This window comes from Danaus plexippus, chromosome 6 (assembly GCF_018135715.1).
Source record: "Danaus plexippus chromosome 6, MEX_DaPlex, whole genome shotgun sequence".
Taxonomy (NCBI): domain Eukaryota; kingdom Metazoa; phylum Arthropoda; class Insecta; order Lepidoptera; family Nymphalidae; genus Danaus; species Danaus plexippus.
The window spans coordinates 2,622,271-2,649,187 of record NC_083540.1 but is presented as its reverse complement, the minus strand read 5'-3'; the positions used below and the strand labels follow the sequence as shown (position 1 = coordinate 2,649,187).

General features: G+C 36.3%; 1 protein-coding gene across 2 annotated transcripts; it reads right to left on the bottom strand.

Annotated features, from left to right (window-relative positions):
* Positions 1-48: 48 nt before the first annotated feature.
* Positions 49-25,043, bottom strand: LOC116777973 (lysine-specific demethylase 6A). Of its 2 annotated transcripts, XM_032671802.2 has the most exons (12): positions 24,835-25,043; positions 24,311-24,416; positions 24,019-24,127; positions 22,485-22,593; positions 9,088-9,395; positions 7,924-8,149; positions 7,494-7,751; positions 5,364-5,622; positions 5,108-5,167; positions 4,899-5,010; positions 2,887-3,028; positions 49-2,815 (listed from the first exon to the last, which is right to left on the bottom strand). In XM_032671802.2, exons 1-12 carry the CDS (start codon positions 24,909-24,911, stop codon positions 1,288-1,290), a joined length of 3,294 nt encoding a protein of 1,097 aa, XP_032527693.1. In that variant the 5' UTR covers positions 24,912-25,043; the 3' UTR covers positions 49-1,287. The 2 variants fall into 2 exon arrangements, with proteins under 2 accessions (XP_032527693.1, XP_032527703.1); XM_032671812.2 differs by lacking the exons at positions 22,485-22,593; positions 24,019-24,127; positions 24,311-24,416; positions 24,835-25,043 and adding an exon at positions 18,341-18,564.
* Between the last annotated feature and the right edge of the window lie 1,874 nt (positions 25,044-26,917).

The following is a 26,917-nucleotide window of genomic DNA, read 5'->3' as shown; positions in this document are numbered from 1 at the left end:
ATTATTTTTCCTAAAAAAAAAAATGTGGAAAAAATAATACAAGGTGACGAGTTTTCGATACGTTTAATAAAAATTTAATATTACAGTATAAACAGTAAGGTCGTAAATGGCAGTGATGTTATCATTATGAATTACTTATAATTACATGAATATTCACTATACAAGACCAACGCTCCGCTCGCCTCCCTGATGCTCCCGACACCGAAAATACAATCAACATTGAAATCTCACTAACATCAATAAAACTCCAAGAGAAATAACCAACAGGTCAGTGTCGAGAGCTCTCCGCCAATTACTGCCGACCTCTAGCTAACCTTTGCCTAATTTTACACAAATCCAAACAATAATTATGTCTACATTCCCATTCAGTTAAAAAAAAAACAATTTCATTTAGTCGTGTTTCACTAAAATAAATACAAGTAGTCAGATGATCTAAAACGCGACAGAAATGTCAAGTTCAGGCGCGAATAATAAATTCGTCCAAATTTCAGCGGCAGTTGGATACACGAGTATAACATTCTTTGGGACCTAGCGGCACTGTTCGCAGACCCTCCTAAAACGCAGAGCCTCAACCCGTGCCTTTCTCCTACGAACTACTATTCGCTATGAAATTTAAATATTAAACTAGAATTCATGAAACTAAAATCGCAGGATGAGAAAAAAATAAATAAATATACTTCTATACAAAAAAAAAATAACATTTTGTTGTGAACACCTGAGCAAGTGAGACCATCCAATAATCTATCGAACCGAACCATCCCCTTATGAATTAGAGTAAACCTATCGACTACTTAGTGGTGGCCGGCGCCGTAATACTATGACATACTCTCCTAGTCGGCTATTGCTTACCGAAAATTGACTGAACAGTTTAACATTATCTCTCACAATTACAAAAGTGATCGAGGAGCTTGTAAACTGTAAACATCTTCAAGTTACAAAAGTTATGCTATCATCAAAATATCGTTACGACAATTTTATACCCACGAGTGTGTATTAAAAATAGATCGCGATTTTTACAAAAGTTTCTTTTCATATTTGGTCGAATCATGTCAATATAATATAATACAGAACTAGCTAGCGTCTAACCTTTACGAACGAAGGACGAATCGCTACCGACTCACGAACCGACGACTCACGAACGAACGAAATATAAATCAATAAATTAGAAAGCTAAAAGAGGTCGAACTAAAATCGGAACACTCTCACACAAATAAATACAGGTACGTCGAAGTCCCTCGGACCGAACCCCCGAAATCACCGCGGCCGCGTCCATTAAGATACAGGCGCTCAGTCGGGCGTGAGTGCGGGCGGCGGCGCGGGCGCGGCGGGCGTGGGCCGGTGTAAGGTGAAGGCGTCGTACACCTGCGCCAGCTCCTCCATGTGATGCTCCTCGAGACACAGGAAGCCCTGCAGCGTAGCGCTGGCGCGGCGAGCACACGCCAGGCAGTGGACCACGTGGCGGCGCTCGTGCTCGCGGACCAGCAGCGCGTGCCACACCTCCCGCTCACAGGCGCCGCAGTAGTGTGACGCCTCGCCGCGGGCTCGGCCGTGGAACCTCACCGGCACTCCGCGCGCGCGCACCGTCTGCAGCGTGCCGGCCGCCGCGCGGAGAGTCTGCAGCAGACACGTGCGCATGGCACGGTGGAGCCGCGGGTCCGACACGCGGATGTTCCGGGCCAGGTTCCACGTGAGGTGCACCATGGGGACTATCGACTTGAAGTTTTGGACTTTGTTCCACTCGTAGCGCTCGAGAGCGAGCGAGTACTGTCTGGCGGTGAGGGGCCCCACGTTCCAGGCGATGTTGTTACACCAGCCGGTGGCCTGCACCCAGTGGACGCAGCCCGCGTTCACCCACACGAGGTCGCCGGGACGCTGTGTAAATCGGTACACGGGCACGCCGTGAGCGCGGAGCTCCTCGGGGTCCGGCCACCACGAGCCGTGAAGATAGGACAGTCCGTGCCGGTCGCACAGCTCGCGGACGCCGCCCCAGTACGAGTCCGGCACACCGAACCACTCGCAGTCGCCGGGACCTATGTTGATGTTGATGGAGCAGAAGTTGTTATTCTCCTGATGTCCGGGCGTGCGGCTGCCGGGGACCTTCATGTACAGCTGCACCGTGTTCATGCCCAGGATGACGTGTCCGACGTGAGACAGCATGTTAGCGGCGGATGCCACGCGAGCGAAGGCCGGTAACTTCTGCAGCTCAGTGAGCTGAGCGCGCCACTTGCGTTCGTCTGATAGATCTACGTTGGTTCCGAAGCGCAGCATACGAGCGGCTCGACGTCGCTTAGCGGGACCGGAGCCCGACTCACGTCCGTCCGAGTCGGAGAGCGCGCCGGCCGAGTGTGCGTGCGCTGGCGCTGCGCCACGCTCACGCTCTTCCCTCAGCGACTCCTGGAACGACCCCGCCTGATACTGCGCGTATTTCCTCACGGTAGTATGTGAGCGGTGCGAGGCACACGCCCACACGCGGCGCCGACCGCTCGCGTCCCAGTTCTCGTCCGCAGACTGCATCAGCTGCGTGCGGACCTCGACCGCGTGGTCCGGCCACGCCTCTACCAGAGTCTTGGTCGAGAACAAGCCGAGATCTAGTTTCAAAGCGGCGGTGAGACCACGCACCACCGCGATCGGGTGTTTGAGGCAGAAATCTTGAAGCTGCGGGGAGAAGGCGTCGCGTTTGGTCTCCACATATACGAAGGGCGCGGGGGGCGCGAGCTGGTCCGCGGTGAGGCGCGGGGGTGGGACGCCGGGGGGGTCGGGGGGCGGGGCGCCTGGACCCAGGACGGACCATGAAGACGGAGGACCGGCGTTCTCTCTGCAGCAGATACATTCAGTGTCACTACATATACTTATTAAAACAATCAAGCTGTGTTCTGTGTCACTCACTTGCAGGCGTCCAGTATGTTCTTGGCGCTCATGCCGATGTTGAAGGAGACGGGTTTGAGCGGGTCCGTCTTCAGCGGCTCCAGTTTAACCACGGGCTGCCGGCCGCCGAGCATAGCTTCGTTGCTAGAGTTTAATGGACTCCCTGATGACAACATAACAAATTAATAACTACACATTTATAATGAGAAAATAAATATTGTATACTATTCTATGCTACTTATTAAAAATACAAAATTATAGGAAGCAAAGTAATAGCACTCTGATACGTTATAAGAGTTTAAAATAATTCCTACATACTTTTAAATTATAACAACGTTTGAAATTATCAATTCGTCAATGTGTCATGACAGTGACATGATAACATGCGGTATAGGCTATATTTTTTTTTAAGGAAATTTTTAAATAGAAATAAGTTTTTATAGTGAAGTATTTTTAAGGTAATATAGAATTGTTTAAGGGTAATTATTGTGTTTGCAAAGCGCTTAACATAATTATATAATTCCGATATAATCTTGAAGACGGTAGATGTAAATTAATAAGAAAAAAAAAAACATTGTTGGATAGATTATAATTGTCCTCTACGAAGATAAGATCACGTTGTTATCTCAAAAATTAAACAACTTTATATTTTAAAACAATTTTATTTCTCTCTATAGGTAAGATCATCTCTGATAAGAGAATGACTTTATAAAAACAAAATCGTAATTCGCCAGTTGAAAATGCCTCTTTAGGCAGTGAAGAGAACGAGGAAATGATGCTGATAGCTTATAGGATATTTGAACATTAAAGAACAATGTTACAGAATTTAAAAAAAATCGCATTAAGAACTTCCTCTTTGTTTGGAGTCGGGTAAAAAATGTTCCTACCGCGACGCGCCACACAAATTGCCACAGAAACAGTCAATGATATCATATCGTGTGAATAAAACCGTTTCCTAAACTGGACGTTTCATATTAAATGCTTTTAATTACAAACAAGCGATGAATTATATATAATAAACGTTTTAGGCCCAGCAAAAAACCTCGCCCGTTCACATACTGTTCGTTCGACATCGCTATCGTGTCTTGTAACGGTTGAACCTTCCTTAATAAAACGTTCATTAAGCGATATAATTTACAGGGTCACAAGTATGTTACATAGAACGTTTAGAGGATAACCCATTGAGCTGTGCAAAAAAGTCTCGGGACGCAACTAGATAAGGAAACTTAGTTTTAAGCTGCTTATATTATAAATGCAAAAATTTTGTGAACATGTATGGACATTCGTTGCTCTCCCGCGTAAAAACTACTGGACGGGTTGTTTGTTTTTTTTTTTATCCGACACCTCCAACATGATCGGAGTCTATTTTCGCTGTTTCTCTTTCATATTTCTCTCATTTGTTAGAAAGGCCGTCTTTCTCACATTCTTCCCTTTCATTACTTTAAGGTGAGTTCCTTCTATTTATTTTTACTTAGTCTATTTTCCACTTTTCCGAATGGTCCTAGGGTACGACAGGTTTTTTATTACTAGAAACTTTCTCATTTTATTTCTTATCCTAATAAATTCTTATGACAATTCTTAGGACTGATTTTGTTTAAGCAGTTCAATAATATAGCCCAAATACCAGAATGACCGATAGACTACGATTAATTTAAAAATCCGAGTAATATCTTCAGGAAGACGGTAAGAGTGCTCCATGTCGTGTATTTACGTGTCACACGCCATAGATGGCGCTACCAGTTAGGTTTATTTACTAATTACTTTACTCCTTACGAATTTCTGTCTGAACCCATTTCCAAAGTCAACGCGGATTAAGTAATCGTATGTGAATTAATCGTCATTATGTAGGAGTTTTTCGCCATTGTGAAAAAATGACGTTGGAAGTCAATAAATTTAGAAAATCATTAAGTTTAAACTTTCTCCTTTCAATCTGCTTCTGATTGAGATACGCGGAATTATCCAATGCCGGTTACGCAAATTCTTCACAAGCCTGAAGGATATTTGTGAAACCAATACTAAGTGAATATACTCACTAACTGCGGGTTCCTTCTTGATATCAGGCTGTGAGTCTGTGAACTTCTTCAACAGGTCCTCTGCCAGTGACTCGGCGCTGTCCCCGGCCGCACTGCCCTCACTCTTCGCAACCTGCATTACATCGTTATGATTATCTCGTATATTAATATTAATCTTATTATAACTATCCTAAACCTGCCGCCGTAAGTTTTGGGGGTTTAATACAAACCGAGCGAGCTCTCGCCGCTTGTGACAAACGGTATTGAGACAATAGCTGCTGCATCAGCGCCTGGAACACGATAATGTTATGATGTTTTTTATATGAACATATATTGTAGAGTTAATAGTGATTTATACAGTGTTATGGAACTATAGAAATTTACTTATATAGTAAAAAAATAATTACAATATTTGCTAAGACTTATATATATATAGTAATAGAACAATTCTTGATTTTTGGTAGCTTAATTTATTAAACTGTGTACTTGTTGTTGAGGTGACAGGTTATGAGAATTCCTCTGCAAGTACTGCAGCGTTTGCAGCTGGTGGTGGCTGAGCGAGGCGGGTTCCTTGGCGGCTCCAGCGGCACTCCCCGTCGTTCCTCCAGCGCTCGCGGCTGTTCCCCCCGAACTGCCTCCAGCTGCTCCAGGATATGGAGGCGGCGCGGCCTTAGGAGCCCGCGACGACATCTCTGCTGATATAGGAAGATTCCAGGCCTCCTCAATCGAAGGCAAGGGACGACGTCTGGAAATTTAATCAAAATGAATATAACACGAGCAAAGAAATTTTCTATTTAAGTTGATGGACAGATCTTTAAATTATTAAATGTATACGCCATACTAACGTCAACTAACGGTAAATTATTAGGTTATTTTTTTTTTTATAAAACAGTTCCCATCGTCTGTATCATTTGCATGAGAATTGAGCAATTAAAAAAAACCGCTATTTACATAATATTAAACTCGTTTTGAACGAAATTAAATTAAATAATGTAGCATTACATATGGAAGGGTCATAGCTCCTTAGGAATCATTCTCTTTAATATTCATCAAGGAACTTCCTTTGTTTGTCAATAACGTTGGATTTAGACCAATTGTTATTAAGGATCTCTCTATTAGTAACGACGTTGCCATTATTTCGTACCCGATTTCGTATTTTTGTACTCGTGTATAATTTATTATGTATGTCTTATCAAATTTTAATGGTAAAGCGATTCGCTCGTTATATAATTTAACGAGTTTAATATTCAAACATAATCACTTAAAGAAATATAGTATGAGAAATTTATAAGAATTGAGAATTCGAACTTGGAACACGTGAAATTATGCGTTCTGTTGACTTTTTCAACTGAGCTATCGTGTCTTCATACATTTTTTTCATTTATATGTTTTTATATTTAAAAAAAATACATACGTCATACAAATGTAAATTTTCAGTAATGATTTTGAGTTAACTTTAATTTTTACTTTTTAATTGGCCTTAGAATTTCAATACAAAAATTACACAAAGGGTAATTCGTTTAGTAAACTCCTCTTAGAGATAATAAACTTAATGAATCGGTTGATTTGCATACATTTATATTAAATACCGGATAGTTTTTGGGTCATAAGCTTATACAATTAACCAAATCCCATTAAAATCGATTCAGCGATAATCACTATCGCAATTATATTGTAATTTTGGCTTTTTATGTGGACAGTGATACAATATCTGGGAAAATTATTGTATCAGCGAACAGAAATAACCTTTAAGTTCAGGAATTATAGCCACGTGATTGTATGTGTGTAATTATTTAATAGCTTTTCAATTGTTATGAAATAATGTGTATTTGAGAAGTTGGTCAAAATTAAAACGTTTATTTTATAGTAAATAACTTATTAATAAATCCATATAATTCTATCGATATATTTTGATGTGCTTTTTACTTCGTTACATATAGAACTGTAATTTTAAAAATAGTTAGGTTTGTATTTAGAATATTTTCATTTAAAGGGAACTAACGCTCGGTCAGGGTTGTACTGATAATAAAGCCATGGATATGCTTAATATTAATGCATGTATGTCTGTCTGTTATACTAGTGAAAAGTACTTAACCAGTTCTTATGACTAATTGTGCAGCTTACATAATACGATAGAATAATTAAAAAGCAGTCGTATACGATTAATCAATCAGAAAGAAAATACGTTTAACTAACAGTATTTTATAATAGATATTAAAAATATTATATGATAATTATATGTGATAACGATGATGATATTAATAATGTTTTCATTGATAATAGACAACAGAGAAATATAAGTATACATCGCATTTAACTCCGTTTGAACTAAATAATATGTCAATTGAAAATAATATTTTCGGATTACTACGCGTTATTCTATCATTAAAACTACGTACACCCGACGACGTGAGAATAACTCGTCTGCCCGAGATCACGGTTGGTGCAAAGTAACCGAAACGTCGGCAGTATGTAGTTTTTAAAACAATAAACAACGCAGTAAACCGAAAATATTAGTTCCATTTAAATGAATACTCGCGAAAGTCTTGGATCTTGTTAAAGAAAATTTACTGCAAGCATAACCACGTGATTTAACTATATCATTACATTACTTACTTGCCAGTAACTGAGGGCATTGGTGCATGTGCCAGGTGTGCTCTGAGGAAGGCGAGTCTCTGTCTCAGTGGGGCGTTTCCCATAGTGGCAGCTGGTCCACCGTTGTTATAACAGGCGAACGCATCCCTCGCCATAGAACAGCTCTCGTATAGACTGCCTAAGTTCGTCCAGGCCGCTGAGTGACCTTTATCCAACTGAACGGCGCAGATGTAAGCTTGGAGCGCGTCCATTGGCTGGTTCTGTTGCTGGTAGAGTACTCTGCGGATGATGGATTATTGCTCACTTTGAACGATGGCATGAGATATAATACAGAAGAAATACTACTGTTAAGGTTAGAGAAATTAAAAGAAAATGTTTTATGAATGATTAAAATACAGTTAGACTAATTTTATTATCAACGCAAAAGAGTGACTGTTTGTGATAAACTAACCCTATAGAGCACCATGTATCAGCGTTCCCTTCGGATTTCTCGACTGAATTTCTATATGCGACGAACGCGTCGTGCACTTTCCCCTGAGCGGCGAAGCACCTCCCCAACAGGTACAGCCCCGCACCGGACTCGGGCTCCGCCATCACAGCACGCTGGAGACACCACACCGCAGCGCGAGCTCGGGCTGCGGTCTCGCCCAGAGACACGCAACGATGATACAACCATCCTGAGATATGTACGATGATTGGTCATGATTAACGAAGTATCTCAAGACTTATAAACTGCTTGTGATTTTGGTTTTAAACTTATGTTTGCAATAAATGAAGTTTAATAGCATGTTTGTGTTATTTTCAATATAGTGACATCATACAATTTTATTATTGTGTGAACTATTAAATATATTTTTAATATTTTCTATAGATTTTGTTCAGTTTTGTATTTTTAAATAAGATCAAATATAACATACAAAGAGCGAGTTTAATCTAATACAGCAGGAAGTAATTTTTAGATTAGACTCAGCTTCAAAAAATTTAACTAATTTCATAGAATTTTGAGATATTATTTAAAAAAAAATTACGTGACTGGCAACACTAATTAATTATAATTCGATTGATGTGACGTCACAAAATGAAACATGACGCACACGGTATGACACATTCATCTTGACATCATTTAATAAATGACACAGGTCGACACATCCTTTCAGTTTAGAAACTACTAATACGTTTCTTGATAACATGAACACATTTCACAATAATAAAATAAGAAGTTTAAAAACGTACACATACTAGTAATTTTAAAGTATCGTCGTTTGCGAAACTCTTTGTAATATGCCACAGCTAGTATGAAACTCACTCATTTTCCATTTGTACTACACTTTCATGTTATGCATTCTCAAACTGGTAGAACCAGTTCAGTTCATACCGAGCTTTATGTTGAATCATTAGACCATCCGAGTAAACATCCCTATTTGGTAAAAGGAAACGAAAATGTGGGTAATAGTTAAGAAACATATGTAGTCGGAATTGCTTCCAACAACTCGTACAGATAAGAATCTATTTTGCTTCATAGCATGGTCTTCGTAATAACTGTGTCTTATTTTTTAACATATAAATATGAAATGTATTCGTGTTTTTTTTACTTAAGAGCGTTTAATAATCTTACCTAACTGGCGACAGACATCAGCTTTCAAGGACGATGACAGCTGCGGCTCCTTCAGTAATCGCTCGTAGGCATCTCTGGCTGCCTTCCTGAGTCCTCTCGCTTCTAGGAGATGCGCAGCGTGGAAGCTGAGCTCGAGGCGTGTGAAGGTCGCGTCCTGATGCGGCGCGAGCTTCGCCCTTCGGAAGTGGACGGCAGCGGCGGCCCAGTGCCGGCGGGCCTTGAACATGAGCGCCAGCCTGAGGTGAGCGTCCGCGGCCCGGGTGAATCCGGGGGACACGTACAACGCCATCTGCAGCGCCTTCGTCGCCCTAATGTGGAAAAATTACCACCACCCAATGTCATTCGATACGGTCACACGTATCCGCTACTTGTATTCATGTTTACATAATTTATAATACTAACATGTTTTTAACATAATACGAGCTATTGTTATATTTATTGATTCTTTCGTTTGACAAATAAAAAACAATAAAATGTGACAGAAAAAAAACATCGTTAAGTCCATAGACCTCAGAATATCTTTAAGCGTAATAAAAATTCAAACAATGAACGGCAATAAATGTTTTCAAATATTATGACGAGGGCAATGTCGCATTCTTCTTTGACCGTCCCCGAAGGTCAGTAGACGCATTAGGGAGTCAGAGATAAAGCATTGATCTTAAAAACTACCTAAGAGTGCAAAGACCGCAATAAAACATTCGCCGCATTAGGATTTCTCAAAAGACCTTTTTTTGTATTGCTGCCTTAGAAATGTGTTTAACAAACTCAAAACTTTTTTTAAATATTCAACAAAGCCGAATCGAAATCTAAACCGGTCCCCGTTTCGTTAAACTTCAGGCCCGATTATATTACGGCTATTGGATTCGACGAATATTACACCGTCTATTATTGGATGTAACATTATTCTACTTTTTTACATCGCTGTTTTCGGTAATAATATCGTCAGTTCCTTCGTGAAGAGCGACCGAACGCAACTCGAGTGGTACGAGTGAGAATCGACTTGTCCATCCGTGGGGTTATTGAGGAGCGCATCACCAGAGCGTAACGTCACCGATGCGCCCGCGGGGTCGACGACCGTCTGAGGTACGTTCGTGCAATCGATCGGACGATGCAACCCAACGTCTAGACAGCGATCCCAACCCGAATCAGACGCATATAATGCCTTTATTTAGATGACCTCCGATGACATTTGCGAAGACGAAACAAAGGAGCGAGACAGGTGGCGTCCGGTGTTTACCCCGAAGCCTAAAATTAAATTCTGTTTACACACACATATGAAATGACGAAGTCCTAAGAGCTTTCACCCGTTACGGCGCCCGCAAAGGTGACATACATTATACTTACGTATAACAATTTGCATTCATCGTTCTACCGAGTCAGCTATCATTATGGAATGTCACGCAACATTTAAGAGTACCCATTTCCTGTTACCAAATAAAAGAATCCGTATAAAATTCTTTAAATTGAAAGTTAAGAAAAAAAACCTATCTCTTGATCGGAAACTTTACGTTTGAAATTATGTAATTGTTACTAGATGAGAAATGTTACTTCAAGTTTCATTGAGAGTTATGAACAGTTTGTTGTTTATGAAAAGGAAAATAAAATTGAAGACCTTTAAGTATTTATTGTACAAAATATCATTTTCTACTGTATAAGACACAGTCCTCGGTGTTTACGTCCAACGATAATAATTTTAAAAGATAATACATGCAATTTAAATGTATGTTTATTTTTATGAAGTTTTTTTATTATTCAAGAAGTTAAGTTTAAAAACGTATAAAATATGCAAAATTATAAATTAAAACAATGAGTTTAGGACGATTTAGTTTAAACGAATATAGAATAAAAGTGTTGCATGTAAATAAAATGTAATCAATACCTTATAGGTTTAATATAACTTTGAACCGCTGTGACTGAGAGAGGTTGGAAAGTTAAGTAAAGGTCAGATTCCTAATATTGTAATAATAGCTGTGTTATGTTATGTAGAAGGCATTAGTATAATATATTTGGAAATTTTTAATCTATATAAAATCTTATGTTTGTGTTAAGTATTGTGGGTTTGATTTTAATTTTAAACTTCAAATAGATATGAGTATAAAATAATAATATGTATTCAAACATCAAGACAGTGCTTAGTACTGATTTTTCTAAACTAAACATTACTACAGATGAATTCATACATTATAAATTTGCAAAATGAGAATTCACCAACCATGAGCTGCGGATGCGAGGATAATTGAAAGAATATTCAGAACGAGCCAGGAACGATTATAATCCGGCTACCTGCCTTCTCCGACAACACAAATTAACAATACTCTCAGGTAACAAAATTATGTATACAGCCCCACTTACAATACACGTGTAACAAACAATTCAACTTGCCATACAATAAGTCTATAGAAATATACATAAAAAAAATAACCGGATTCAAGGAACAGCTGTCTATAGTGATTTAATATTAGAAGTACCAAAAATGAATGCAACTGTTGACAATATATGTAAATAGAAAGTCGGAAAATCTACGAGGAAGTATGGCATGCGGCGATACAGTTTCTATTGTGGGTAATAGGTGTGGAAGATGGCTGAGGCGAGGGGGGCGGGGAGGGGGGGGGAAGAGGAAACGCCATGAGGCAGTTCGGGCTGACCCAGTTCTTAGCACTCGCGGCGGCTCAAGGACGGATCGCCCGCTATTTATAGACATTAATCGTGGTTCGTCATAGCATCGCATTCACTTTACATAACCGAAGTGTACAGACGGTCGCTAGGTGCGATCGAGGTATGACATGACACGTGATAGGAAACACGCGGGGAAATAAAAATAATATGAGATATATTAAATTAGCAAAATGACTTTCATCAAATCCGCATACGAATTGATAGGACTTGTATAATCATATCCTACACAATGAATATTTCAAGGTGAATTATTTAATCTCGAACATGGTGAAGTATATATACAATACTAATGTGGTTTTCAGAGTTCAATATCGTCATTGATTAGATGCCTATACTCGGGACGCACGTGATGCAATCATAAGATACAATCCACCTGAGTGGATTGCATCACGGCCTTGGTGCCACGGCAACAGAATGCAACTGCATTTATATACTTAGCACAACAAACATACACCGGAAATCATACGTAAGGTTCTATATACTAACTACTTACAGTGATTTATGTCTACCACCATTTAATGAGCAATAACTATCGCGACTACATCCAAAATAAAAAATATTATTCATCAAACACCAAGTATACTATTAAAGTCGTATACCTAATCTACTATGAAACAGTTATAACAGAATATTTCATAGCATTTTTGTATGTAAACCGACGCTTGCACAAATTATTGTGAACGTGCGAGGGCTCGTTTATCGCTGCCGTCATACCATTTGACCCACTTACATTCGATACGATAAACCAACAAATTCAAACATTATAATACAAACATTGCCAGCTTTACAACTATCATCATCCAGCTATTCGTAACGTCAGGGTTATTATGCTGCATGTATTCCCATTCACCATGACCTGCATCTTAACATAGAACAATACACGGTTCCCTTTCAAATAGTACAGTTTCTAATTATCATACGAACTCTCATAACGATAATGTTATATTAATTGCATCACGTTTAATAGAAAACAATGATAACAATAAAATTATTAATAATAATAATAATGCGACAAATTAATTACTGTAATTTTTTTCATATATAAAAGTATGGATGCAATATCGTCTTATATTTACTATTTATTTCAATGACAAACAAGTAACATAGTAAGGAAATGTTAGATTTGAACCGGTTATTCCACTTTAGTAACCGAGCACAGCAGACTGTTGTTACGGTACTACAGTTATAACTAACCGTATACCGTATAAGCATAATAATATAAAAAAATATATATAATTTAAAATTAATTTCACGCTCATTATGATAAAACTAGTTAATATTAATGCATAGAAAAATGTAGTTCGACATTTAACGGATACATAGAAAATATATAAAATCAGCATAGAAACTAATGGACAGAACGATAGTGCAATGCAATCACGCACACATACACAGTTACCTTTGTATACGAGTAACAATAAAACAAGCAATGCGTTCACAACACATGGATATAGCAAGGCCGAGTAATGAGGAAGCAAATCGCTTTGAGCTCATCGCAGTAGCTGCATTCAATACGTCCGGATACCATTCGAGATGCATACTGCATATATATTAACAGTTTCATACAAGTCTTCATTACATTAAAAGTACACGAGCCATATCCGAACAGGTTTCCCAGCTCGTGGGAACACCTATTTATTTATGTGCATTGTTTCACTTGAGAAGTATAATAACAAAAATCAGCTGTTTATTGAGATTGTTATTAAATACATTTTAAATAAACATGTCAAGGGGAAGGATTACAAGATTAATGTTTATGTAAACCAAAATGTTGCTTCAATGTGAATACTGTATACTGAGACACGCATAGGTTACGCAAAAATGAAGTTCCCCTAATACAAAAAAGCTGAACATTCCGTGCTATTATTACATTACCGACGACGGAGTGCCCTTGAGAAGTACCCTAAGAATTCATAGCACACAAGTGTCCTAACAAGTCCAATACTTATTTACATTCAGCTGAATTAAAAGCTCTGCCCCATCCCTAACATGGCAATTCGGAAGGGTTGAACCCTTTGTGAGAAATTTTAAAGCCGTCGACGTCATAGATTTTATGTCAGACAATAGCAAGGGCAGTGGCACATACGTGCACGAAACTAAGCGTCTATAGTCATCTCTGATATTCATATGCATAACTAGCTTCGAGAGATTCATGAAACCGTGGGATGAGGAGGTTATCGTTGAACTATGATGTAACAGTATCGCAACCAGTTGACTCAGAGTAGGGCCCTTTCATAGCTACCTTTTTGCGGTCACCGGCCGCTTTCTAATGTTTATTGTACATGACTACAGACTTATTACGGACCATTCCGTGAGAAACTCTAGGTCCGTGGTTACGTTACACATTCTTGGTCTAATCGAGTACGTCAGATTCCATTCAGTGAATCACATTTTCTATGTAACTTATGACAGATAATTACGTATACGGAAAATAAGAACACCTGATAAAATGCTCTGATGACACATACCTATACGTAAGTTCAAAGAAAAATTCTCTGCAGCAATAAAGTGCTGCTATCTAAAACAAACCAGACGAACATAATAAAAGTCATAATGTTATTACAACACTGACGCAATATTAGAAATGTTCAGCCTTTTTTTAAACTAACTCATCCAATAAAAAGATTGTTTGCAGCTTTTATATACCGACTACACGTAGCCATTAAAAGTCCAACGTGTAAGTTGTCTTTTATTATAACTGTTTTACTATGAGATAAGAATTAAAATGCAGAAACATAAACAAGCCAGTAACTAAGAGTCTCGAATGTTTTCGTCTGTAATATAATGTCACGATCATAAGTGAAAATTAGATATAATATTATTATTGTCATCAGTCACAATAATAATTAGTATGTATACGAAGATTAAATGTGTATACTCGGAGTTGTTCTATCACCGCCATCGGCGGCGTGGCCTTGTGACGTGTGTGTGACGCAGCCCTGTGACGCGGACGTTTTTTCGCGGAAATTCCTCGGCGGACATCGCTCGCGGATCACATCAACTTTTGAGTGGACTATCGAGTACTGCTATCATTATGCAACACGAGTATCGATCCCGTCCGGTTGAACATCCTGATGTTAACGGTATGATAATTATTCATTAACATTATAAAAAGAAATTAATAGAACAAAACAATGTCGTACTTTTATTTTCAGTAGTTTGAAAACAACCATGGCATTAATTCCTTTTTATGGTTCCATTTTGTTGACCGAGTGCTAGTCTTCCAGCGCGTATACGAAGAGCTGTTAAAAACTAGGGCAAGTTGCTTGACACAATTCATGTTGTTGTGTATAACGTAGGTTGCCCTGCCACATGTAGGCGGATTGACGCAACCTAAACAATGTCGAAGGGCACTTTATTACAACACGTACCTTTCATAAACCGTGACTTGTCCTAAGACTTAAATATCGAATGAGAATAGTCTATGATTTATTTAAAAGTATTTAAATAAGACGAAGAAATTTTAAAATCGTTAGAATAATAATTGACTCAGGAAACAAGAATTTAAGGAGGTCATTGACAGGAGAAGATGCTTGCAACAACTGCAGCGAGCGAGTTCCGGTGCACTTCGACGCAGGTATAAATAGTTAGCCGTTAGTGTCGTCGACCGCTGGCAGTTACGATTGTACGGAACCACATATAGACATTGTTAAAAATGTTAAACTATTAACATAGAGTTACTACAGAGGGGTATGGGGTAGCGACGCAGACGAACACAGACGGCAGCTTAAAGCGGGATGAAGGGCGAAGATGCTTTGGGGAGAGGACGCAGGGGCTAATAACGACTCCCTCATTCGACAATTCGATAGAGGTGGTTGCGCGCGCTGCCCCTTACTGGCCCTGTATGTAAAGGGCCCGTGCGTACGTGACGAGAAACACGATGATATAGGGGGGGGGGAGAGGAGAAGGGGGCTGGGTATACACCCAAATATTGTTTTATCATAACCAACATGTATAGATTAAGTATCGTGTCTCTATTACGATATTATATTGTTTAAAACATGAAACAAAACTAAAACTTGAATGTTACTCTACGCCTTAATGCCGAAATGAGGTAAAATGTATCTATTTCTAAATTTCCGGTTTGATCCGCTACTCTGTTACTATGCGGTCACCGATCCATTACTACAATCTTACACATTGTTGTAAGTAACTCGCTTTGTTTCAAATAACTTATCCAACTACATAAAATGACGATACGAAAAAACTTGAAACACATCACAGAATTGAGATTAGAAAATAAGATAACGTCGAGATTACATTAAAAGTGCAACGACTGTTAAGTTGAATTGATAAAACGAGAAAGAATAGTTAATTCATTGCACGGCATGAAGTAAACGAGGTTTGAAACGGTCGAATGTCAAAAGGCGCAAGGTCAGTGCCACTGCATCTGCAAGTTAATTGCACACCCACATAAAATGTTAACAGCACGCGTCGAGGGGCGTTTATAACCGGTCGTCATAAAAATGGTCGTAAGATTTAAATAGAGGAACCTCCTTCTACAGCGAGGTATCGTATTGTTTTATATTACGAGACAATGGATTGTATATTACACCTTTACATCATGTACCACGCTTATGTAACACATAATACGCACATAATACTATCTTTACTACTAGGACAATGTGTAAAGTTATCATTTCGTATGTGTGCGAAACCAGTGTTGCTATGAGCGATAAACTAAACTGTGTTGATAAATATATAAGTACACAATACACACGTCTATTGAATTTTCAGGACAGAATTATATTCAACAAATCGCTTTTATTGAACATAGACATATTATATATGAATACATATATAACATACTTAATGTATGTATTTAATACTAGTAATATTATGGAATTGTATCGAAATTACTCTAGTTATACAGGAATCCTGTGCCGAACATTAGAAGCAGCTGATTTTTAATTAATGGAAGTTTTTAGATGAAAGTGCATGTAAATCCAGCAGTATTGTCTAAGGAGTGAAGCAGCTGATGATGGGACAGGTGAGACCACAGCCGGCATACACCTGCTCAGCACGTGCCACCGCAAGCTGTTCGATAAAACATTAATAATGCTAACACACTATTCGGTTTTCACCTCAAGACCCAACCAACAGAAGCATTACGTAATAATAAGATATTGGAACCGACTAAATTACCAGAAGAATCGGTTGGACATACCTTGAATAATAAATCGGATATGAAACGGATAAAAAACGTTATTCTAGTGAATACGATTCATCGGAATATGATAAACCTGCGTCGCTATGAATTAATGAATGACAAATAGTCGAAAAATCTTGTTCGTCCCGAATTCAAGATTCAAGACAAAATATTGCGTCTTTGAAATGTTTGTTAAAATGTCGGAAGAAATTGTTGTCGGTTTAGTCTAAGCTCGGTCGATGGGAAAACTTGGTTACCGTTACTTTTAAAGTACACGGAGAACAAGAAACCGGTTGGTAGATAAAGACGAATATCTCAATGCAGCGGACTAGTGTTTTTATGTATGAAAAGTTATGAAATTAAAAATATTTATTACATAATAGCTGTTTTACACGCGCAATGGGTCAAGTTTGAGATAATCTTACACAAATTTATAACACTGACAATTTTAAAAATGGAATCGTAATTTGTAAGAAAATAGTTAAGTTTTAGGTTTTATTGCCATTAGTTTTTTTTGTACAGTTGTAATCATTTAAAAACCCAAAAATTGTTAGCGATTCTCGTAACGTCATGTCCAGTAGGTTTTTCCAGAGATTCAAACAAGTAATTACATTTCAATACGACATGCTCATTGAATTTCCAAGCACATCGTAGTACTACCGGTTAAGCCAATGACGCGTGGACAAAAATGCGCGAAACTACACATTATGCTGTCATGACTCACAAGTCACAAATCACAATACGTAACTCCTGTGACGTGCTGAGGCTATTGTTCTATGTTCAATTTGGTGGATAGTTATCATATGCTACAAATTAAATCTACATTTTAGCATCATTTACTGTGTTATAGATAATATGAGTACGTATAATATGTATGGGAAGGGTACCGTTCACATATTACATGCTCGCCGAGGTCTACGTGTGTTGGCTAGCAATGAAGCACGAAGCGGATGCATTAGCCCTACACAATGTTTGTTGCGGTACAGCCGACTGCCGGCATCGCGTGCACTCCCGCGAGCTTCGTCCACACTCCACCGACCTACATATTATGCGACGGCTGGTTCATTATTTACTATCGGCGGTCGCACGCACCACTCGCCCTCCTAACATTTCACCCCCCACACCCTCCATCCCGACATCTCGTGGTAATTTTTGCATCTCGCTTCTATATAATGAGAAGAATCACTCGACTACCTGCGAAAATACTACAAAAAAAACAGCACCAACCATGCACACAAAAAACGACTTCACGGCGGATGCGACCAGCACGGCGGCCGTCGACGTAGATATCTACATTTCGGTAACAAAACAAAAACAGAAAAAGTCGCGTGCAAAGGCGACATGGGATACGGGCGGCAGGTTATGAGAGTGAGAGGGCACTAGGGCCGACGTAAACAAACCACGGCCGGGAGCTTCGACCGTACTCACCATTTCGGGGATCCTCGGATCCGGAGCTAAATTGATGAGGCCGCAGCGGCTCACGTAGTGAAGAGCGGGTAGGTCGTGGAGAGAAAAATATCAGCACTAGCACAGTCACACAGGAACGTTTAATAGAGGCACTCGATAAATTAAAAACATCGATAACGACGACGACGTCCCGTCCTACACTACGTTCGCGGCCCGAGCCGATGCAGTTTACGTCACCGCATCCCGCTCCCGACTGGCAGAACGCCGTGCGAGCGAGCGACGACCTCGCGCTGCAGCGTGCACCCCTCCCCCGCCCCCCGCGGACCCCGCCGCGCCCTACAGCAGGGCTCCCTCCCCGCCCTCCGTGCCCTGCACCCCGCACAGCCCTAATGTTCCCGCGCCCCGCGCTCCAACTAACGTCCGGTGAATCAAACACAAAACAGATTATACTATCGCACTGAATATCTACGCGACATCTTTCAAAAGGACATTTTTTTTATTTCCAAATGTGTTCTTGAAGCTGCCAATAAAAATATACAGCGGAAACGTCATATTATTTATTCTCTTTCAGGCCGGATTTTATACCAATGCTTGTTTAATTGTGAATATTAATAAATAAAACCAGTTGGAAAATTATAATTTCGCAGATAGCAGTTTCGAAAATTTTTATGTTAATTAATTAGCAATTTATATATATAAACCAAAAAGGCTATCAAAAAATTAAGCTTGATATTTTGGAATTGGTCAAAACGTAATAATTAGTGTTATAGTGTCAATAATAAATTTAATTGATAAAATACAGTTTGGGCAAGTATCCTACTGATTTTTGTTATAGAAAACAATTTACTTCAAATTTTAAGAATGCATATTTGCTAGCTAGTCACTAAACAATTACTGAACGTATGTCCTAATAAATTATGTGAGAGAGTTATTTTTGGAATTGACTTGTTAATTTTAGTGGCTTAACCTTACAGTCATATGATTTAAATGCACTTATTGGCAGCCAGCTTTTGAGGTTTAATTGTATAGAAATAATTCCAACGCAAATTATCCGATTAAATCCGATTTGAGCTTCTACTTACAATTTATATTTAAATTTAAAAAAAATGTTCAATGACGTCTAACGTGCCATAATTTTAATTAACACTATAACGTGAATTATAGTAAATTCTTTTTTGTGAGAATTTTGTGTGTGTAGAAAAAAAAAACTCACAATATGATCAATTATAACATTGGTTGTCATAAGTTAGAGCTAACTTCATTTGACATACTGTATGACTGGCAGTTTGAACGTATTGCGTGAAATATTAAGACTCTAATTGGTGAAATTGAGTAGAGCGCGTTACAAGATTTATAGCCGTGTTTTGTATATAGTTATGTTACATTTCTCTACTGTTTCTGGTCGTTTCGAAATTCTGGTGATTTTATAGGATTTTTTTATGATTAAATTTTTTTCTGTCAGATGAACACATAACGTGGCACTGTTATTATAGGAACCTTTCATAGCTGTAATAATGATGTATGAAGATTTAAAGTAATAAGAGAAAATTTAAAATATTTTTATTAAAATACGTTTTCTACGATTTTTTGGTATCGAGATTAAGGCAAGCTTAGAAACTATTAATAGAAAAATCCAACTATTTCTCTCGTGGTTCGATGATGAATAAACATTATTTTAATAAAAACCGTATTTCTTTTAAGGAAAAGGAAAAAATCACTAAAAACGAAAACCTTAAATTGCCATATAAAAAAAAGCTTAAATGTCACAACAATCTTGGACGTAAGTAAATTATTTATAATCTGTAAAATCTATGATAAACCATACCATTTCAAGTTATAATTTAATAATAAGGACAATTCCCAGTTTCAAGATCAAGCAGTTAGATACAAAGGCTTTGCTTTCGAAATAAGCCTTGGGCTGTTTCTAAAATTTATGGGCCAGGTACCTGAACAAATTTGTCTAAAATATGTATTTATTAATTGTTAAGAAACTGCTTTGATTAAAATGTGAAAGTTATGAAACTTCGTTCATTGATCGTTAAGATTTAATTTATATTAATAATAAAGTTCTGCTTGAATTCTCGATGATGTGGTAAAATAAGTACTTCTTTATGTTATGACCTGACTGGCTGCGAGTTAACTGCTGATTAAACTTTAATATGTATCTACATCCCCTTAATAATATATTATAAATAGAATGCGGCTTTGCCCGTAATAAACCACATTTGAGTTACGCGTCGTCTTCTTTATGAGGTTTCTGAAAGGGATCCCTTCGTCAGATCCTGACTTGGTGACACTAAAACTGCCTGAGACACAACCCGTTCGAATTGATTATCAATTTAAAAATCAGACTTTAATTGCAGGAGTAATAGCGTAACAAACATTAGTTAAAAGTAAGAACTTCTTCTTTTTGAAGTCGTTTAAAAGGTAGCCTAAGTTACTCTTTAGGACGTTATCTACCTGCTACTGAAACCGTTAAAATCTGTCCACCTGTTCCAAAGGTTAGCCGGAAGAAATAGACAGACAGACAAAAAAATTTAAAATACCAATATTGTTAATAATAATAATAATAAGTTATTTTACATTTGTAGAGGCTTTAGTGAAAGGCTGTTGTTTTGAAATTAAAACGGACAAACCAATTTCATTTATTTCAATGGATATAAATAATCTATAATAATTAAGTCAGACATACGTTTTATAAGTTTAAACATAAAAAATATAAACAGGAATTCCACTTTTGTAGTTGTATATTATAATATAAATTTATAAAGTCATAAAAACATAATTGTAACGTCGGTGTTTCGAACTTCCGTTACGTAATATATTTCATTACGAAGGAAAAACCTTAAATATTTAACAAATATTACGTAAGAATAAATGATCATATTAATTTTCCCTATTTCAATTACCTCACTTTGACGCATTTGATATCGGATTATTCCAAAAGGTAAAACCTAATTAGAGTAAATAAATTTATAAATACTGTGTTTTCTGTTGCACAGAAAACTTTAAGGTAACGAAACAAGTAGCACACCTAATCGTTTTTCTTTTTAATGTAATCATTACAATTAACATTATTATTATACTATAGTAACAGAGTAGGGTTAGGATCAAGTGAGTAGACCAAAGATACGGATATATCAAAGCCTTTTATTCGGAAAGACGAAAACGCTATATATAAAATCCATTCAATTTGATCCACGGAATGAGTGGTTAGATATAGGAAATTTTTGCCCGCGATTGCCACTAAAAGGGCGCGCCTTAATTCATGATTGGTCGCCAGCATTGCTAAAACTTTATCTCAATCCATTCCAAATAACTCTCCCAGATCAGATTAATTTAGGAAGATGGGGCAAAGGTACCGAAAAACTTGCTATATCTGCGGGAAGGCAGTCGGAACTGCTAAGCATTTGCTAGTAGGATATAAAGTACTCCTGGATAGTGGTCAATACTCGCGTCACCACGATAGTCTTTCGGTAGCTAGAGCGCAAAACAAAATTACCACAAACGGCAGATCAATACGTTTTGCGAGAGTAGGAATGCTGAGAAGTTTTCCTCCCAAGACTACTGGGAGATCAAGATTGTGTTATACAAATATATAGTTACAAGGACCTTAGAGAGATTGCTACAAAATAATAATACATAAGACATTCAGATAATGAACCAATTATTAAAATTTATTTATTAGTTTATATGTATTAAGTTACTTTAAAATAATTACCAAAAATTACAATATCAAGTATATTTTTACACTTAATGAATTTCTATTGAGCGACAAAAATCAAAATAGAGTAGAAGATGAATTTTTCATGTCTTTAATTTTAAATAAATCCTAACCTCATGAACTAAAACATAACATAAACATTCAGTTTGGCTATTTTAAGAAACAACAAAACCAACAGAACAATTCCTTGATATAAATATCAAAAAAACATGTATTTTAATTGTATATTGAAACCAATTTCATAGATGCAATGTGTCAACTATCACAAGATATTATTATTGAGTTTGATAATTTTTAATAGGTATTTAATCATAAAAACTTTTTAGTAATATTTTTAAAACAACTTTTAAAAGCTACTGGCCCTTAAAGTTTAAAGTTTGAAGTGGTAGTTCTGACGCCAGATATTTTTTTTGTGTAGTAATATTTTTCTATGATACTCACCAATCAAATGCATTATAATGATAATAGCAGAGGCCCAAGCCATACAGGAACAGGGGATCCTTCCAGTTGTCCTGTTCTAATGCATAGAACTTCTGATATGCTGACATTGCTGCAACAAAAATTAAGTTTTTTATCTATTTTGTAAGAAAATATGCCATTAAATATTGTAATGTTGAAAGATTGATGCATAGACTGTGATACAAATTAGTTTTATGAGTGTAGTATAAATAATGCCAAAGATTCTTTTCTATTTGTCTTTCAAATTTCGCTAACTTTTTAAAATAGTATAATTATTTTTGTAATACAGGGTTTATTGAAGAAAGCTCTATGAAACTAAAATAATGAATTTTTAAAAAACTTATGGGAACAATGATGAGTTTAGGTAAACTAAGATTTAAAAAGTGCATAATACATATATATTTTTAAGTTTGAATGTTCCTCTAGGACATGTTACTATAATTATTGAGATATTTGTAGAATACAAACATTCATATTTGGTCAAACAAAAAGCAGTAACATTGACAATGTTGCAAAATCAGTGTTGATAAAGTAAAAGTATGTAACGACACCTAAATGTATTTTTATATGATAATAAATATTCTGTTTGACTAACAAAGATTCTAATTTACACCACTTTACAAAAAAATTGTCAAGTCCTATACTTGATATAATGGCAAAAACTCCTACATACATGGCTTTCATTAATCCAACAGAATATATAAAATTACCTTAATTATATTACACTAATTATTAAGTTTAAGAACTTATTAAATTAAATGATCACTTAATGAGGTGTAAGACTTTCGCAAGTTTTATTCATTTAAATGAAACTAATACATGTGACATTCACATCTCATCAGCTTGTGATCACTATTGCTGTAAAGTAACCCAAACTTCGGGAGTATGTAGTTTTTTACAAAACTAAAGCATGTGTAGTATATCCGAAAACTATTAGTTTCATTTAAATTAAATGATCACTTTAAGCAATCACTTGAAAAGGCAAGAAGTAACTGGAAAAAATTTAAATATTTATATCTATTATTTTTTAACTTCGCTCACAAAGTTTGTATAAAACATATCAACTTAGGAAACTATATATACATATGTAGTTTATATGGGTAGGAATGTTTTAAACTTTTACAACACTCATTCAACTAAACATGACCCAAATGCTCTAACATGTTTAAAGACGAGTAGAAAAAAAAATCATTTTAAAATTTTGTTATATTGCAATAATGATAATAATAGGGGCCGAGTATATTAAGTTTCCCCAATGATGGAACAGTGTCATTAATGTCTCGAAACAAGAGAGAGAGACTTTTAAATGCAATGTGTTTTTGAAGTAGACTGCAAATTGTTTATGTGAATTTAAATCTTTTCCAATTATTATAAAATAAATAAATATAATATCTAAATTACTCTAACATGGTAAGGAAACAGTATATAAATTTATAATATTTTAGTATATTGATCATAACATATATATAATTTTAGACATTTACTAAAAATATTTTCACATCTTCTTTGTTTTTACCTTTAGCATAGTCTTCAAGTAACAGATGGAAGTGGCCTAACTTGCAATATGTTTTTGGATCAATACAAATGTCTCTCCGGGCTCCGGGGGAACATGCTCTTTCCTCTTCCTAGAAATTTAAATTATTTTGGAAAGTTAAATTATATTAAGTACTTTCCAAGTTTAAAAATATTTATACAAATTACTCAAAATATTTTTTTTTAATTTAAACATTTTATTCTTTAATAATAATTGAAAATTAAGTTTATAATTATAACCTCATTTCATATCTCTGAATTGTATATATGGCTACCTTAACTTGCACCAACATTCCCTCCAAGTACTTGACAGCTTTAAGCACAAGTGCCCGTGTCCGTCCATGTTCACTACCTCTCAACTTTAGAAACCCAAACTGACGACTGGAATGTACAAATGTTTATTTAAATTTTCTATGAAAAAAAAACATAAGAACTAAACATACACATGAATAGTTTCTAGACACAAACTAGAATAATTTAGAAAACATTTTAATTTAATGAAACTTTCACAATACTCTTTCCTCTTATTGGAAAGCAAAACAAAAACAATATAAAACCATCTAAATTATATAATTTGAAACCAACAAAGTGTTCTAGAGAAGATCTTGTTTTAAAACAAGATAGATCTTGTTTTAAAACTAATAAAGTATACTGTATCAGCAAAGTGCTGTTATTTGTTAAATAGTTAACTTCGCTGACAGTACTAACTTTTTTAATATGCAATGATTATGTACATGTTGTTAAATAGCTTATAATATATCTTTCCAATTATATAAAAATAATAACAAATAACTATAACCTGTCAAGCTCTGACAAAACTTGTAATTCTTGCGAGGTTAGGTGTAATTCTTCTTTTTCGTCCATTTTATTCGACATTTAACTCTTAGTCGGTTTGATTTAGTAACCCATAACACGCTTTTTAATTTTTTTTACATATCTTTTCTCATATTTTCTATCATGTAAATAATATGTGACAAGTAGCAAAACCAAAATTGAAAGATATGAGAAGGCGTTACTTTTTTACAACATGTATAAGCTGTGAGCTCATAGATTATAAATAAAATACTATGAGACTCTATGCTTTAGTTAGTATTATGATAATAGTGAAACAATTTTTGTTGCTCCAACACGGGAAAAATTTTAATAAAATTTACGTTGCAAAATCCTTTTCAATATTATAAAATTATGGCTTCACTCTGTACATTTTAACTTGAAATACGAAATTCAACATTAAAAGACATAAAATATTTAAGACAAAAGTGGTAACGGTAAATCTTTTATTCTTTTGCATTGTAAAATTCTATTTGTATTCACTAGGCTATAAAAATAAAAAAATGTACATACAAATTGAGGACCTCCTCCTTATTGGAAGTCGTTTGAAAAAAATGTGAACAAATAATCTAACATTACAAAAAACTACAACAATCCATTAAATCATCTATAAAACACGACAATAACTGTAAATATACAAACCAAAATAAAATGAAATTTTAGTCAAATACGTTCAGTCGTTTAAAGAGACATCTAAGGAATAAATAAATTAAGATAACAACTTTTATGTACTTGTATCGGTTTATTTATGAAATGATTATACTGGAATAGTCAAAGGTTAAACGAAATTGAGCAGTGAGCAGCTTTTGTAAGGGGGAAAGGGGAAAAATGAACTTGGTGTCTATCAATCTTACTTTGGTTGTTTGTTTCACTTTTATGCAAACACTCTTGTATATAATTTGTACGAAACTTTCCAGTAATGTAGTTATCGTACATTGATATGTCGGTCCCTGGAGCAAGACCCCCAGGACGCCCAAGAAAGCGATGGCTGGACACCGTGAAGCAGGATATGAGAGCCAATAGACTTACCACCCAGGATGCCAAAGACCGTGCAAAGTGGAGGGGTTTGAGCAGGAAGGCAGACCCTGGCTAATGCTGGGATAAATTGCCAGGAAGAAGAAGAATGTAGTTATCGTGAGATTACAGTATTACACTATAATATATCGTGAGATTCTAGTGTTATGTATAAGTGACGTGGTACAAACAAGTGGCGCTGACGCTTATTTTTCATATTATTTCTTTTTCTCTGAATCCAATTTTATAATCGGTGTAAAAAAAGACGCGAATAAAAGTTGGGGTTACAGTTTAACTAGCAGTTTTAACCGGTTTAAGACATTTCCATAAAATGAGGGAGATCATAGAGAGTAGTGTCGTCTATAATCGGTAGTTTGTCAACTTATCCTTAAGTATAAAATCAACTAGTGAAGAACTTATGTATTGCAGGATCTATACACATATTCCAAAAACGCTAATATCCTCACACAGATATGTTTAATTAATGGAAGTCTGGAAGTCGACAATAAAACTCGATTGCGGTTAATTATATTTTACATCTTTCTTTTAACTTAATTGTAAATCACTATCGTTGTGTGATTATTAATGACAAAAAAAAAATGAATAAAAACGATAGTGTTTTAAAAAATTAATCTAAATGATAAATAAACAGTGATAAATTCCAAAAATATGTTATTTGTAAATCCTGAATTATATTATCAACAAATTTTTCTTTCTGTTCTTAATTAGAAGATAAACTTAGTGACTAAATGTTAAAAAAGACTATTGGTGTATATGTAAGTATTTCAATTATGTATAAATATAAACAACAATGGAAAAACAATATTACCAGATTGCTATATTTATAAAAAAAAAATGTATATCCTTTTTTTAAGGAAACAGATTTGTATAAGCACGCCATCTACAAACTGTTGTGCTGTACTACAATTACTTATGAAGGCACATGTTTATCAATAGGATGACTTGAACCGTATTTACCTTAACCGTATACGTCATTCATCGTTAGAATAATCCAGCTATAAAGGATTCACATTAAA

Bases quoted from the DNA above. Each gene is read 5' to 3' on its own strand.
- LOC116777973 (XM_032671802.2), bottom strand. From the start codon at position 24,911: ATGTCGAATAAAATGGACGAAAAAGAAGAATTACACCTAACCTCGCAA. The intron at 8,150-9,087 runs GTAAGATTATTA...TACATATCTCAG, and splicing joins TGATGTCTGTCGCCAGTTAG to GATGGTTGTATCATCGTTGC. The intron at 3,029-4,898 runs GTGAGTATATTC...TGTTGTCATCAG, and splicing joins CAAGAAGGAACCCGCAGTTA to GGAGTCCATTAAACTCTAGC.